Source organism: Hyaena hyaena, unplaced genomic scaffold (assembly GCF_003009895.1).
Source record: "Hyaena hyaena isolate Hyena2069 unplaced genomic scaffold, ASM300989v1 scaffold_41, whole genome shotgun sequence".
Classification (NCBI taxonomy): Eukaryota; Metazoa; Chordata; class Mammalia; order Carnivora; family Hyaenidae; genus Hyaena; species Hyaena hyaena.
This window is the reverse complement of record NW_024080673.1, coordinates 2,102,317-2,119,792: the sequence shown is the minus strand read 5'-3', so window position 1 is coordinate 2,119,792 and position 17,476 is coordinate 2,102,317. Positions and strand designations below refer to the sequence as shown.

Sequence of the window (17,476 nt, the reverse complement as noted above, 5' to 3'; positions counted from 1 at the left end):
GTGGCAGACATTTCTAAACCCTATGTTTTAAAACCATCAGGGCACTGGGAATCTTCGTGGCAGCAGAGGCCACCCCAGGCCCCAGCATACAGCGTGCACTGGCACTTCCTCCCTGTCTGGCTACCCATGGTTTTGCCCTTGGCAATCACATCCTCAGTGGTGCCTCCATACCACATAAAGCAGGGGACCAGCAGGCCCTGGGAAGCAGGATTTCCTTCTTGTTTTCTGATTGATCAAGATCCCATGTCCCCTTCTCACTATGAGAGGCTGGCATTTCCCCTCTTGCCTCCAGCTGTCCCTTGAATCTTCCTGTCCTTTTTAACACAGGGAATCAGGACAGTCCTCTTAAAAAGGAAGGAAAAAAAAAGGCTCTGCATCACACACCTTCTAGCCAAAGGCCACCCAAAGCATCAGGAGAGCCCACTGCTTTGTCACAGGCTCCCTGGAGTGTACATCTTGGGCATTCTCCAAGTCGGGGAGTTTTGTTTCAGGGTGGCCAGAAGAAAGGGGGAGAGAGGGAGGAGTGGGCCACTGCCCCAGGGCAGATGGAAATCATTTGCTCTCAGCTCCATGGTTATCAGGGGCACAGGTGAGCCTCCAGGCCCTCAGAGAAGCCAGTGGAGCTCAGAGAGGATGCGGAGAGTCCCCCAGTCAGCCACTAGATGTCCGCTCAGCTCCACCAAGTGGCCCAGCTCTGCTAGTTCACAAATTAATGAATCCACTGCATGTCCCCTCACTTACACCTTCTGGGAGGAGCTTCTGACTTTCTCGGCACGGCTCCACTGGCTTACCTTTGCTCAGGGCGGAACCTGACACGGTTCAGCCTCACCTCTCAGAAACACCCGCAGGAGCACCGGCAACAAGCACTGGGGGGGGGGGGGGGGGGGCGCGAGGGGACAATGCTCTATCTCCCTGCCATCCTTCTGAACTGAGAGCCTTCCTAGCCAGTCACTCCCCGTGAACCCGAGCTCACAGTAATGCTCACCAGATGCACGCAGCACACAGGACCCCTCTACCACTCACTCCTAGGTGCTGTGCCGACCCCACGCAGGCGCACAGCTTGTTCCTGTCCCCTTGTTTAAAACCAGAGCTGTTGTGAAGCATAAATGCTATTATCACTTTAAGAAGAATGCAAAATAACATCAGGGGCTTTAATTAGAGGCTCTGGGGCACCTGGGTGGCTCAGTTGATTGAGCATCTGACTCCAGCTGAGGTCATGGTTCAAGAATTTGAGCCCCATGTCAGGCTCTGTGCTGAGAGCTCAGAGCCCGGAGCCTGCTTTAGATTCTTTGTTTCCCTCTAGCCCTTCTCTGTTCACACTCTCTCAAAAATAGATAAACATTAAAAAAGATCTTTAAAAATATATTTTGAGGTTCTGAGCTTAATGACTAGGTAAGAGTCTGCATAATTAAACACATTAATTTTATGCATAAAATTCTAATTAAAGTTTTTCATGTGTTTGAAAGCCAACATAGCCTCTTGGTGTTCTAGAATTTGAGGGAATGAGGACAGTAGGCCCAGGCCCCTCAGACAGGTTTCCACCTGTCCCACGGCAGCCCTGGAGCCCAGCTGCTGGCCCCTAGCTCAGAACCTCCCCCAGGTACCTTTCCATAATTTTCCTCTGATTTGTCCTATTAACTTGCTGTGCAAAGTTGTTCTACCTTAATGAGAGACACAGTGTGAGCAGGGGAGGGGCAGAGAAAGAGGGGGACACAGAATCTGAAGCAGGCTCCAGGCTCTGAGCCGACAGCACAGAGCCCAACATGGGGCTAGGACTCACGAACTGTGAGATTATGACCTGACCCGAACTCAGACGCTTAACCACCTGAGCCACCCAGGTGCCCTCTTAAAAGGCCACAAAGCCAACTTTGGCCTAGTGCTGACAGGAACAATCTCATGTTAACTGAATATTCAAAGCAACAAAACTAAATACAACAAAATTTACTGCATTGCATGACAAGAGTGGTAAAGTCTGGAATTTACCCACACCCTGTGGTCCCCCTTCTTTCCTTAAAGATCTGCTCTCTGGCTGTAAGGACACAACCCAGTGACAAAGGATCTGGTGGAGTCAGCCCAGTTCACACACAGCTCCAGCATGGGGAGGGCCACCACCCCAGGTGACAAACAAGGCCTGCCCACCCTCCCTGCACCGGAACTCACCTCCCTCTTGGAAGAGAAGCTTGGGGCTTGCCCCCAGCCCTGGGCCAGACCATGGGAGGGACATTCCCAGGCAGCCACAGGGCACGCCCTCCGGAGCTGGCCCCTCACAAAGCCCCTGACAGTGGTAATAGGCATGCTCCTGATCCCTACCCTGCCCGTGCCTCCCAAAGGGAGGGAAGAACAGAAAGACAGTTACACACAGTTCCCTCGATCCGTTCATCACTGAATGAGTAGAACTGGGACCCCAGACGATGGAGTTAGCAGGAGGCTGTCATTACTGCTGGGCAGTCGGCTGGCACTCCTACTCAGCAAGGGACTGCAGAGCTCTCTGATGCCCCCAGGGACCCCTTATGGGTAACAGACTTGGGATGGGGGACCTGGCTACCCTGTGCTTTCCAACAGTGCTCTCTGTCCTTCTGTGTGTGCATGTCTCTCTCATCAACCCACATGGACAATTCAACTCCGAGCCCTGCCCGTTTTACAAATACTACCACCATATTTCCTCAAATCCCCCCATCCCCCAGCCCTCTGCCCTCCCCCTGGCCCCCTGCCGCCACCCCGTCAGCTGCCCCAAAGACTTCTCCCTTCTGCGGCTCTCCTTCCCTTCACTCTGTCTTCCACCCTGACAGCCAGAGGGCTCTTTAGAAAACATCCATCAGGTCACCTCCTCTGATAAATATTTAACAAAACATCCAGAATCCTAGTGTGGATCTCGGGTCCTACAGGATCTGCTCTGTGCCCCTGGCCCCCGCCCCCTTCAGGAACCCCAGGGTCTCTCCCCATACAGTCCCCTCTGCCCAGGAATGCCCCCCCCTTTCTACCTCACATGGAGCATTTTTCACTCAAACTGTCCCCTTCTCTATGTCATGACCCCTCCCTGGTGCAAGACTGCTTGTGCGTAGTTGGTTTTGTGTGACAATTAGAGTCAGAAGTGAATAATTTACAAAACATGTTTATGGAGGTACCTGGGTGGCTCACTTGGTTAAGCATCTGTCTCCTGGTTTCGGCTCAGGTTATGACCTCATGATTTGTGACTTCGAGCCTTTCACTGGGCTGTGTGCTGACAGTGCGGAGACTACCTAGGATTCTGTCTTTCCCTGCCCCTCCCCTGCTTGCTCACAAAATACATCCACATAAACTTATAAAAAGGGCACCTGGGTAGCTCAGATGGTTAAGCGTCTAACTTCAGCTCAGGTCATGATTTCACGGTTCATGGGTTTGAGCCCTACGTGGGGCTGTGTACTGATGGCTCAGAGCCTGGAGCCTGCTTCAGCTTCTGTGTGTCTCTCTCTCTCCCCCTTCCCTGCTTGCCCTCTGTCTCTCTCTCTCTCTCAAAAATAAGTAAACATTAAAAAAAATTTTTTTTCAACAAAATTAAACTTAAAAAAACATACGTATCCTTGGGGTCTTCTTGATACACCATGTAAAACTGGTGAGAGGTTAGGACAGTGAAGCCTCAACAGAAACTTAGTATCTGGAATATCTAACTTTAAGTAAAACCATCAGTCAAGTCAGAGGGCCCCTTGTTCTGAGAAGAAGGGGTCGAGCGCCAGGATCATGGAGTTGGGGGGGGGGTGCCTGACTGCTGGGTCTGCACTCAGACTTCTGGGGAACACTGCCTGCGTCTCCACTGCAGTCAAGTGAATAGATAAGCCAGTGGGCTTTGTGACTTAGGGGCCCAACTCAAGACTGGAAGAGGAGCCCCTGGTGAGCACTCACCACTGGTAGCCTGGAGAGCTGCGCTGAATGGTCCAGTCTCCCCAAGACCTGCCTCTCCCACCCCTCAGGTTTCAAGTAGAGAGACATGGAGAGGGAGGCACAGAATGGCCGCTGGAAAAGCAGGGGTCCAGCCAGGCCTCCACCCTGTTCAGTCCTATTGGGCCCTGACAAAACAGTGCCCCTCAGGGCAGCATAAAGGAACCTCGAACGTGGCCAGAAAACCCACACCCAAACCCCTGGCTGATGCCCACACAGCCTTCAGCTCTCAGCCAAGCATGCCCTGTGTCCCCAGCCTTGAGCAGAGGACTCCATTTCCACACAAGGCATTTTCTTGCTCAGGTTAAAAAACATCAGACCAGGGGCGCCTGGGTGGCTCAGTTAAGCACCCGACTTCGGCTCAGGTCATGATCTCACAGTCCGTGGATTCGAGGCCTGCGTCAGGCTTTGTGCTGACAGCTCAGAGTCTGGACTCTGTTTTGGGTCCTGTGTCTCCCTCTCTGACCCTCCCCTGCTTGCTCTCTCTCTCTCAAAATAAAGACATTAAAAAAAAAAACAAAAAAAAAAACCAGACCTCAAAGATCACAGGCAATGAATGCTCCTGCTCAGATTCTCGGTCTGCCCCTAGACAGAGAAGGGCGCCCCTATAGGCCAGGGTCTTATGGGACCATACACTAGGCTCGGGTTAATGCAAACCGCCTATAAAGCCACAGTGCCTCACTGGGTGACAGAGACCTCAGACGAATGGCTCAGGCTGTGGGCTCAGACACTCGTGCATCGTTCTCATGTGACTGAACCACAAGTTCTTCAGATCCGGCTCTGGGAGAAAGCAACCCATGTATCTCAGAGGGGTTATCTCACGTGCAACTCCACTTGTGGGAACCAGGCAGGACCCTTCACAACAAGGGGACAGAGACCTGAAAGAGGCGATTCTGATCCTGTGCTAGAAGGTGGTTGCCACAGCTAAGGTGGCACTGAGCACAGTACCAGGCACAAAGAACTCCGTAAAACCCGACTGGTCCCGCGGTACAGCAGCATCATGCTCTAACAGCAGCAAACGCGGGCCCTGAGGTGGGCCGAATCCTGCCCACCCCCAGCCTGCCCTGGGATTCACCTGGGAGCTTGAGATGCCAGGCGAGGCCACCTGGGATGCACACACAGAGCAGGGAAGAGGAGGGCTTAGTACCAGTCGCTGATCCTTCTACTGTTTTAAACAGCTATTACTGCTTTAAAAGCTTGGATTTCATATGGGCAAGTGGCCTCCGCAGCCCAAGGAGAAAGGTGGCATGTTGCAAGGCCAGAAGCAAACGCCAGGCCCTGCAGGAAGTGGCACTTGAGGAAGACTGGAGACTGGTGGCCAAAATGTCACATAGGAGCACTAGACACTAGAGGGTCCATCGTCCCTGGGAGGATGCTGTGTCCTGAGCCCTGGGACTGCCATGAAGGCAGCACCAAATCTCAGTGTGCATCGCATGAGCTGGGGTGCTGGTGTAATTATGACTTCCGGGAGTCTGGCTCTGGAATCTCTAACAAACACCACAGACTGGGGAGTCCCAATCTACCCTGGTAAGAGGTCAAAGTGGAGATGATTCATGAGGCTTATTAAATTCCCAGGGTACAAATCATCTGCCCTGATATGGGGACCCTGAGAGTCATTAAACAGCCCATGGAGGGAAACATGGCAAGGAATGGATTCCAAACTGCTGAGCTCTTGTAGAGGACAAACAACTGAACAGCAACTTCCCTCCGTGGGAGCTCAGTCCCCAGAGACCAGCCACACTGGCCTTACTCACCGTCCGTTATGAGTGCTCTGCTGGTCAGAACCTTCCCCAGCATAAACTTCAGCACAGCTAGGATGCTGCAAAGGATCCCACTTAAAATGGAGACGCTGAATAGGAAGTCATCCTAGAAGAGAAAAGTTCCAGATTTCAACAGTTCACCTCCTGCTGGAGCGGATGATCTGCAAACCACTTGCCTTAAAGATCAGCTTTGCTCCCAGAACAAAAAATCAGTTGGGTATGCTGCCACCAGGTGGGAGTATGTTGCTTATTTTCATGCCTCAGTTACCCATGTCATTGGGAACTGGAAAAGGTGACCAAAACCAAATAATCCAGATTTATATTTCCTTAGACACTAAGTATTTCTTTTCCTGCAGGAGAGTCTTCTAAATGCTATTCCGCCAAAGTGTTTGGCAATCAATGATCAATAACACAATTGGTCAGAAGGCTGAGAGCAGTGCGTGCAATGTGAGGTTTTTCACAAATAATTCAAAAAGCAGCTGGAGAAGAGGGGAACATGTAAGAACACCACTGGACTAAGAACACTTCAACACAGAGCCGAGTGACTTGGCCACAGGGTCAATTATGGCTGAAGCTGCTTAGAACCATGTTTGAGCCTTAAATTCACGCAAGGCAATTAGAAGTTCAAATATAGCCTTCAAGGTGGGGAAAAGGCATCTAAAAATATAGTCTGCTATTGACATTATCTCAGCACTTCCTGTAAGTTTTTACCTTCACTTTGCAAGCAAATGAATGAGTCACACACACAAAGGCCGGCACCACTATCTCATGACATTAGGGCCCATCGAGCTCCTCAGCTGGGAGCTCCCATGCATCACTCCCATGCCACACAGCCTCCAGACTCTCTCCAATATTACAATGCAACTTCCAGCAGACATGTGGTAAAGCATCACATATATACAAAGAAACAAGATTCCTTAAGCATCTTATTATCTAAATTCACTAACCTAGCAACAGAAAGCTGGGAAGAAGGAAGACAGCCAGTTTTCCCCATTTTAAAACGAAACAAAGTCATTTGAAAAATCACCTCCCTGGAAATAGGATATCTGTAAGGCATGAAAGCATCTCTCCCACAATACTAATCAACAATGGTTGGTTTTAACTTATGTCCCCACATCCTTTGCTAATCCTTTTTCTGGGAGGTGCAGCTGAATTTCTTCCTCTCTGAGTGTGGGCTGGGCTCATGACGGGTATCTAACAAATAGGGTACGGACAGGGGAAAATAGTAACTTTTCAGTGGAGAAGCCTGGCAAGTGATCTTAGCCAGTGATCACTTGCTAAGTGATCAAGATTAACAAAACCATTCATAAGTTATGCCAACACCTATCATGTACTTCCTGATATGATGTGAACAGAGATATGATGAGAACACAGCTTAGTGTTCTACCCAAAAATCAGTCCTCAGCTGAATCTTGAAAAACACCAAACACACCCATACTGAGGGACAGTCTACCAAATGCCTGACCACTACCCCTCAAATATGTCAAGGTCATGAAAGATAAGGGACAACTAAGAAACACTAACTAGAGACTAGGGAGATGGAGGACTAAACCCAACATGGTGTCCTGGACTGGATCCTTGAAAAGAGAAAGGACATTAAGTGGAAAAGCTGGGGGAAATGGGATGGAGCCTAGAGTTTTGTTAATAGCTTCGTAATCTCATAGTTTGGGCAAATGTGCCCTGGCTATCTTGTGAGCTATTAATCTCCAGGGTACATAGGAATTCTCTGTAATGTCTTTGTGACTCTTCTATAAATCTAAAATTATTTCAAATTTTCAAGTTCTTTAAAATAATCACCTTGCTGAATTACTATTATTGTTGTTGTTGTTGTCGTAATTTCACCTCCTCAAATTATCAGTAAGGACTGTGCCAAACTTAGCCTCTTGGCAAATCCCAAGTCCCTGCTGTGGATGAGGTGACAAAGCAGGGTCAATGGGGGGTTGAGAATGAGGGTGGGACAAGGATCTCCAAACCCCAACACCCTTTGTGCAGGGACTCCGTCTAATCATGGGTGTTGGCACCCACAGGATATAATGCAAATGTAATTAACGAATTACCTACCAATGCAGACCCAGTTGCTGACTGGATTCAGAAAGCCTAAGTTGGGAGAATGACACAGTCAAGCACACTGAGACCCCAAATTCAGAGGCTGAATTCTCACTTTGTTCACCTCATACCGAAAGCCTTTCTGATTCCATTCAATCTTTGTTGACAAAGCCTTCATTCCTAAATTCCCAGGAGTAGAGAAAGTCTGCATTCACCCCATTTAAGTTCCAAAGAGCTGGGGTGACCCCTAGATCCATCTTGAGAAGAGCTACTATGGCTTTGGCAGTCCTCTGCTGGGTCTGCTAGCCCAAGGGACTCACTGCTGAACAGGGGCTTGGCTGAAGGGCAATGATGCACCAGCAGACCTTTGCTCAAATCTGGACTCCACTGCTTAATGGGGAAACAAACCGAAGCTCTCAAATCTCAATTCTCCCTTCTGTGGGGTAAGGGTGATACCTGAAGCCCCTGGCAAGCAGACCATGTGCAGTAAAAGGTAGCAATTGGTGTTAAAGGACCCAAGCACATTATCTATGCACTAACTGATTCCACCAAGCAGCCACCCTAAGTGCTACTGACGAGCCCCAAATTATGCTGAGCACTCCTATAAAGGAAACGTAGGGAACTTATTACCCAGAAACAAAGTATGCATAGTGAAATGTAAATAGAGGAAAAACTACTAGTGGGACCCAGAGTGGCTTGTCAAGGCTTCTGCTACATCACCTGTGTCACTGAGTCTAGGCCAGTAGGGGTGAAATGCAGTTCCAGGCCATCTTCCCAGTACGAGCTGTCCTTACTCTGCTTTGCTCTACGCCCACATTTCCTTCCTTCCAGGCAGCCCTGCTGACTTCAGGGACAACAGCCTGACAGATGCTTCTTCTGTAGCCCCCATCACCCTGTAAAGTCTCATCACGGCAATAAAGACCTATTCTGTGCTAGAGTGGTTCCAGTTCTCTGCTTGAACCCAAATACTACTTTCCGAAGGACGCTTCGAAGTGTTTCAAGCAGTGCCTGGCTGTTGAAAAAGGTCAAGAAGACGTGACTGCCAGGTGACCTGCAAGCAGCACCAGGCAACTAGAGGCTCCCCAACTCCCACTCTGTCCTTAGAATGTGCATTCCACTTGCCGTCCCCTCTCCCCAAAGATGTCCCCAGGATACAGCCCTGAAACAGAAATGTGGTGTTGGGGCTATCTGGATTGGGTATGAGATTGAACCCAGTTAAAACCTATATATAAACTTTTGAGATTTGGTGGACAGGTTTATGGAAATCTACTTATCTTGTGGCCACCGGAGACAATCGTCATATCTAAGTTCACGTGATAATAAAACCTGCCAACTACCAATCTGAAGGGGTCTTCCTCTTTCTTTCAAATACACCATGTATGGGGGCCAGTTTCAGATTACACTTGGGAAACCCCAAGGAACTTGTGAGACAGCTGGTGAGCCAGCCAAGAGTGAGGCATAGGCAGGGGAAATCCAGAATTGGCTGTCAACTTCTGTGTGGGGAGAGACAGGCCATATATTAGATGCTTGTGGATCCCTTGTGAGGGGGGGTGGGGCAGAAACACCAACTACTTTAACACACTCATCTGAGGAACCGCACAAAGTGCACTGGCCTCTACTGTGGGCAGTCGGGCTGGACACTGATGCCCAACTAGAGGCTGGAGTTCAGGTTAGAGTTGGAAGAGCTGAGGTTAGAGGACATACAGTGGCCCGCTATTCTGCTGACTTCTGGGCTGGCCACCAAGGCGGGAGAGCAGGATAATCAGCTGGAGACCTTAGTGTGACTTTCTGCAAAGCCAGGAGGGTGCAAGGACCCAGAATGAAGATCTGGGCCCTTGGGACATAGCCTTGTTAGGATGCTAAGCCCTGGAACCTCTGGTCAAGTGAGGAGAATGAAGAGGATGTGGTGGTAACGGGTGAGGAAACAGCCCAAGGAGCCCCATGCCACCAACCTTTAATAGAAAGGAAAATTTTAAACAGCACTTCAACAAAACACTCTTAGGAGAAATTGTGCATTCTTTCTTAATCCCTTTACATTGTAACTCTTATCATGCCTTTGAAATGTAAGCACCCCAGAAGGTAACCCCAAGGATCCTCACCGAAACTGAGGAGGAGAAAGGGGAAAGAGGATTTTTAAATACAGGCTGCTGAAGGAATTTCTCTGTCCCAAATCTAGTCATCAGCCTTCAGAAGATTACTCATCAAGGGCTCAGGTTCTGAAATGAGAGCTATGGGGTCTCTACATCTGTCTCATACATGTTTATGTATGTCTATGGATCTGGGTTATGTGTGTGTGATGTTTTTATACCTCCAGAGGGCACTGCCGAAATTATTCTGTAAATGAGCCCTATTTAATTAGCTTTAAGAAAAATAAGCTTTAATTACAAACATGAGCTAAATAACATAAAACTAAAACACAATTTTCTTTCATCTTTTAAAAGGACAAAGTTTTCTTGCACTATTGGTCTCCCTTAGACGAGATTCTGAAGTTTTTATATACCTTTTAAGTAATCTAGTCCAGGGGAAAAAAAGGATTCTGTTTTGTCAAAATAACTTCCTGTGCTTCATGTTATCTGTCAGGTCTCTGATTACTTAACAAAACTGCATTTCTGACAAAAAGGGATGTGTTTTTTACAACTGTGAAACTTTCTGTGTTTGCCTTTGAAGTCTTTGTCACCTTAGTTAAATGGATACTTAAATACTGTTTCACAGTGACCTGTGATCCTATTTAATCAAGTGTTTTTTAAACCTTTCGGTATCTTTGACAAGCTTCCCAAAAATCAAATTCTTAATGAAATCTTAACTATGAACAAACTTTGGGATTTTCCAGAGGGTCCCCACAATATGTCAAAACGTATGTTCTTCTTATGAAAGGAAGATGTTGAACTAATTAGAAATGTTAAATTTCTTGAGAAGCATTGTCAAATATGAATGATGCTCAACTTCTTTAGGGCATATTTGTTTGAAATTCCTAAAAATCTGGTATGTCCTGGTAAAATGTTGTCAATCATAATTTCAAAATGCAGGTCACAAAAATAACCACATTCTCTTAATTACATTATAATGAACTCTCTCAAATCTCTAACCTGGGCCATTTTTAAGTCCTTTGTCACTTGCAGATCTTATTCTGATGCTCTGGCAAAAAGTGTTCCTGCAGAAAGTACTTCAATGTCAAGGAGATTCACAGAAAAGATTTTGACTAGTAATGGTTTCTGATAACTAAGATCAATTTGCCTTCATGTGGAAGGGATAATAATGAACTTTTCAAGTACTCCCCCAAGGCTACCTGCATATTCCCACAGTATGTTATGGGATGGGAACTTAAGACCTCTCCTTGGGTCTCTACAAACCCTATCGGTAAAATGGGCCCATGACATTGACGGTCTAACGTTAACATGTGAAGACTGCCTTTGCTGCAGGCACTATGCAGGCTTTGCTGGAATATCTGCAAGGGGGAAAATGGGCAGTGAACCCACAGAAAATTCAAGGCCAAGGTGCTGCAATAAGGTTCAAGGTATTGTTTGGTCAGGTAAGATTCTCTCTGTCTCAGAACTGATAAGATGCAAACCTGTTCATCCCTTAGGGCTGTGAAAGAGATACAAGCCTTGGTAGAAATCTGGAGTTTTTAGAGGATTTGTATTCCCATCTGGCACAATGTCCCTCTCTCATATGCCACCTGGTAAAGAAAGGGCACATATGGGACTAGAGATTAGAGCAGCAAGCCACCTTTGAGAAGGCAAGAATATTAATGACACAGATTAAAGCTCTGGGCATCTCCCAAAGAGAGCTACCATTTGAGTTAGATGTGTCTATGACCCCAGAAGGTATGAGTCAGACACTGTGGCAGAGACAACAAAGGAGAGAGTGCCCCTAGGATTGTGGGTCCCAGCTCTGGAAGGGGACAATACCTGATACACCCCCACAGAACAACTGCTCCTAGTGCTATATACAGAATTCCTCCAGATGGAGCCTCTCCAGAAGGAATGAACCGCAGTAGCCACTAGGCTGCCCGGAGCTATTTGTGAAACGTAGTTATTAACCCTTGGCACTGAGAGTTGGGCCGTCCTAAAGAAATTAACCCTATGGCTTAGACAATGAGAAATCAAGGGATGGATGAATCGTAAATAGGCCCTTGTGGGATCAGGATGTATGGAGGGGCACTGGGTGCCTGCAGGAGCCTAAGGCAGTCCTCACTATTTTCTACATCCTGGCTACTAAGGCACTGGATACTACTGGCAATCAAGAGCCAATGACCTAAAAAAAAAAAAAAAATTAAAAACAAAAAAAGGAAGCTGATGCCCTACCCAAGAACCAGCCCCAGGAACTGATCCTTTAATAGATACCAAAAGAAGATCAGGTACATACAGAGTAGCCACCACAATGCCATGAGATGTCATATTGCCAAGGATGCCAAACTGGACTTGAAATACAGTGGCTTGGGTATTGCTGTAACAGCATGTCGTAGGTATTCTAAACACTCAAGGCAACTGCCAAAGGAGTCTGAGGCCAACCACCAAAGCTCTCAACTCCTAAGTGTGGCAAATTAATTAAACTGGTCCCCTCCCTCTGAGTGAAGGTTCTTAATATGCCCTGGTTTGTGCAGACACTGAATCTGCCCTAAGTTTTCCCATGTCATTGTGCAAACCAGGCTGCCACCATTAGAGGATTTAAGAAGCTGAGTACCATAAATGGACACCCTTGTTGAACAGACAGTGCTTTGGAGTCGGGGTGGGGGGTTGGTAAACATTTCAAAGGTCATAATGTGTAAGACTAGGCAAAAGAACATGACACTGAATGCAGGTTCCACCTCCCCTATTACCCATAAGCAACTATTTCCTTGTTGGAAAGGAAAATAGAATGTTAAAGCAGATTAAATTACTAACAAGTCAAACCACCTCAACTGCACAGACTGAAGTACTGTCCCAGGTCTTGATACATCTAAATGATCAACCAGGAGGGTCTGTGACCCCATATGCCAGACCAGGGAGCCCTGCCAAGGCCCCCGGTACTGTGAAGGTATGGAAGCTGCCATCAACAGCTACTGCCCTGACTCTCACTGTGGGTCAACATGCCATGCTGCTGGGAACACCAAGTCCTCTCACGTCAGGGAAAGGATTTATCTACTGGAATTTGCAATGGGATGTCTGTCAAGGGAGCTGAGTTACTTCAAACCCCCAGGGAAGGCTGAATTACTCTCCACTGGGATCCTGTCACCCTGATACATGCACTGCTGAGAGGGGGAATGTTGGGGGTCTGGTGTGTCATGTCTCGCCCCCAATCCACCTCCTCACCTGACAGCTCTGCCTCTCCCAGCCAGCACATAGGGCACATGCAACCAGGTCACATTTCTAAAGCTGCCAACCTCCCTCTCCTCAAAGCTGGGTGGGCATTTTTTTTCTTTCCCACTGGTACAATCATTTGGCTGCCATCTTTGTTCCTTCTATTGGCCTGGGGATAGGTTATAGCCACCCAGCAAGCCTTAAATGAGAGCCAAAAGTCCTATCCTTACTGTAATGCCGGTAATGAAAAAGCTGTCCTCCAAAATTGGATAGCCTTAGACATTATTACTGCACAATTATCCAAACAGAAGGTTGTCCATTCGTATCTGATGAGTCTGCTAGTGTGTCATCTTTATTAAATCACATGACAGTGTAAGTGAATACTGACTGATGTGATCCCCAGGCCTAGGAGACTAACAAAATTGTTTGGGTCATGGGGCTCTTGGTGGAAAAAGTTGTCACTGATTATGGGAATTACTGTCTTCCTTGTTTTTTCTCTTGCACGGTTGCTGTGGTATCTACCAAATAGCTGTCAAATGAGCCATCTCCAAGCCAATGAACCTTGCCTGACCAGTCAGGGAGAACTGTGGAACAGGGGACATATAATATTGTAAAAGCCGGTCATGAGCGGTGAAATTTTGGAGGAGGTCAAGAACACATGACCACCAGCTGGCCTGCAAACTGGACTGAGCAATTGGAGGCTCCCACCCCCTCCCCTGTCCATGGAATGTGAGTTCCACTTGTCATCCCCACCACCACTCCTAAAGGTGCTTGAGACAGAAACATGGTGTTGAGGCTGTCTGGACCACGTATGTGACTGAATGCAGTTATAACCTCTATGTAAACTTTTTAAGATTCCGGCAGGCAGAAATAACTTGTTTTGCAGCCGCCCAAGACAAGCATTGTAAGTCCCGGTGCTTATCACACCTGCTACCTACCTGTCTGGAGTGGGCTGTCTCTCTTTGGTCTCTCCCTGCCCTCCACTTACAGGGGATGGTTTCAGACTACACTCGGGAAGCGTCCAAGGAGATTGCAAACTAATGCTGGCACAGAGTAAATGCTATATTTAAATGTGCAGAAGCCAATATGCAAAACTCAGGCTTTTCCTGTCCGTGGATGATTTCTACCAACTACCCTCTGCTTCTAGGATCAGCTCTGAGGGAAAAGCTGCTTTCCTGAAGTCTGGCAGGACGGAGACTGTGCCCATCTCAAAGCCTCCCCCAAAACTCGGAGGTCTTGCTCACTACTGCTGCACCGATCTGCCTCAGAGAAAAGTAAACCCTAGGACCTAGGCTGGCATAGACCTGCCAAACTCCCTCTCTCAAAACCAGTTTTTGGCACTCTAGAAGTCCTCTGTAATTTCCCCTCCCAAGCCCACCTGGCTCTCTGTTCTCCACATAATGTCACAGAGAAGTAGTCATCAGCTTGCTCGTCACATCAGTCCCTGTTATGGACTGTGTTCCCTCAAAATGCTTATGTGGAGCCCCTAACCCCAATGCAATGGTTTTGAGATGAGGGAGGCCTTTCAAATGTGATTAGGGTTAAATGAGGTCATGCAAATTAAGCCCTCATGATTTGTCCCCTTCTAAGAAGAGGAAGACATCTCTCTTGCTTTCTTTACCGGCATACCCCGAGGAAGGGTCAGGTGAGCCCCTAGTGAGAAGGCAAGCTATCTGTCATCCAATGAGAGATCCTTCACTGAACACTGCTCCTGTTGGCACCTTAACCTAGGAGTTCCAGTCTCCAGAATCATGAGAAAAAAATTCCTGTTGTTTAAGCCCCCAAATCTATGGTATTTTGTAATGGTGTCTCCCAAGCTGACTGAGAAAGTCCTGCACGTAACAGCAAAAGGAGTTTCTGAAAGGATTCCTTCCCAAAGATTGGGAAGCTAGAGCAGATAGGGCTAATGATGAGAAACACAACCTGAGCAGGTATGTACCACCGCTGACTTCTTTCAAAGTGTAGCCACACCAGTCATGTCACATTTAATTCTCACAGCCCAGCCATGTGGGAATCTGACGTGGAGAAACAGATGTACAGAGGCTAAATGACTTGTTCAGGGTCACCCAGCTAATGGCAGGACCTGGATTTGTTCCCAGCTGTCACGTAGACTGGAGCACCTCCTCTGTGGTCTCATAAATCTCTCATGTTATTGAACTGTGGACTCTGTAAGACAGGGTGATAGCCTCCCCCTGGTTAGGTATTCAGTTTTCACTGTTTAAGGCACTGGGTCCCCATGATTTTTCACAGCTGAATCTTTACTTACTAGAAGGTCAGGGCAAAAAGGTTAAAAAAAATTAGCCACTCAGAAGCCACAGACAAATATATATTAAAGGTAAACGATACCTATACTTTGTCATGGTGCAAGCCTTTTATAACCATCTCAAAGCTACAAAAAGTGGATATACTTTACTACCCAAAAAGTAAAGCATATGCAGGGGATATGTGATATACAAATGCAAACTAGGAAAAAGTATTATCACAAAGGGTTAACCTCCCTACTATATAAAGAGCTCTCAGAAATCTCTGAGAAAAAGTCCAAAAAACTACAGAAAAATGGACAAAGGACAATTAGAAAACAACAATTAATTTTAAACCTATGAAAGACACTTAAACTCACTCATAGAAACAACAAAACCAAATCTACACTGAGGTATTTTTACCTAACCAAAAATATTAACAACTTTTGCCGCTTGAAAGACACTATTTGAAAATGAAGAAAAAAATATTTGTAAACATATTTGTTAAATTACTTGCATCCAGAATATATTTAGAATTCCTACAACTACCTAAGAAAACAGATGACTGTTTTTAAAAATGAGCAAAAGATATGACCGAACATTTCACCAAACAAGATATATGACTAGCCAATAAGCACATGAAAAGATGGCCAAGATCAGCAGTCAATGAGGAAATGGACATCAAAACCACTAAGACACGACTACAAACACACGCATTAGAATCAATAAAATTAAAAACAGATAATACCCAGTAAAGATGTGGAGTGACTGGAATTTTCATATACTGCTAGTAGGAAGATATATCACTCTGTATAAACAGGCCAGCCATTCCCTATAAATGGAGACTTACCATAGGACTCAGCAATTCATTGGTATTTACCAAGAGCAGCAAAAGTCTGTGTCCACACAAGAGCCTGTACACCGATGTTCTAAGCTACTATTTTCGTACTGTCAAAAAACTGAAAACAACTCAAATGTCTAACAACTGGTGAGTGAAATGGGATGTGTGCACACAACGGAATACAACTCAGCAGTGAAACTGAAGCAAGTACTAACACATTCAGCAAGCACATGACTACATTGAAAAGGTCCTAAGTGAAAGAAGGCAGGCACGAGGGACCGAATAATTTATTATTTCACTTATATCACATTCTAGAAAAGGAAAACCATGCTGACAGAAAGTAGTTCAATGGTTAGGGAGAGAGGGCAATTAATACCCTCAGAAATGCATGATGAAACTTTCTGGAGTGACAAAAATAGTCAATACTTTCATGGTGTTGGTAGTTTTGTGACTTATATGCATCAAAACCCATCAAACCCCTTGGGTGAATTTTACTGTATGTATATTCTATTTCAATAAAACTATATATTTTTTTAAAAAGCAACTTATCAGGGTGTCTGGGTGGCTTAGTCTGTTGAGCATGTGACTCTTGATTTCAGCTCTGGTCATGATATCACAGTTTCATGAGTTCAAGCCCTGTATCAGGATCTGCACTGACAGTGTGGAGCCTGCTTGGGATTCTCTCTCCTCCTCTCCCCTCTGCTCCTCCCATGTTCTGTCTCTCTCTAAATAAATAAATAAAGTTTAAACAAATTTTAAAAATTAAAAAAAAATTAAAAGCAATTTATCTCAGGGATCCTTGGGTGACAACCACTAATATTTACATAATTTAGCTTATGCAGATTATCATAATGTACATAATGTCCATTATCATAATGTGAGTCTGAAGACAGAGATCAAAGTACAGTCATTACGAAGATTAAATCAGAGGCTTAGAGAGGTCAATAGTAGAACATGGGCCCAAAGGGTCTGACTTCCAGTCTCATGAATTTCCTACTGATGTATTTGCATTGTCTGAATGAGTCAACACTCCTTTTTATAGACTTATCTCAAGTGTTTCCTCCTCTACTAAGTGCTTCCTGACAACTCATACTCTAAGAATTAACACTTGCACCCCATGCCCCCTCCCTCTGGACCACATTCGCATGGGTCCCGTGACATGGCCTTCACTTCCTTCCTACACTGTCTCTCCCTCCTACCAGCTCGCTAAGAAGAGAGATCCTTTCTCATCTACCTCAGCATCTATCCCCATGGTAAGAAAAACTGTTTGTGATATGACCGCAGACCAATCAGAATGGCTACTATCAAAAACACAAGAAAGCAAATGTTGGTGAGGATGTAAAGAAAAAGAACCCTCATGCACTATTGGTGGGCATGTCAACTCGTGCAGCCACC

At 46.4% G+C, this 17,476-nt stretch overlaps 1 protein-coding gene across 1 annotated transcript in view; it reads right to left on the bottom strand.

Annotated features, from left to right (window-relative positions):
* TMEM163 (transmembrane protein 163) overlaps nt 1-17,476 on the bottom strand; it is a 254,984-nt gene that overhangs the window by 5,321 nt on the left and 232,187 nt on the right. Inside the window, exon 6 of the mRNA XM_039229928.1 lies at nt 5,670-5,781. Within this exon, the coding sequence (XP_039085859.1) occupies nt 5,670-5,781 (112 nt within the window). The remainder of the gene's footprint in view (nt 1-5,669; nt 5,782-17,476) is intronic.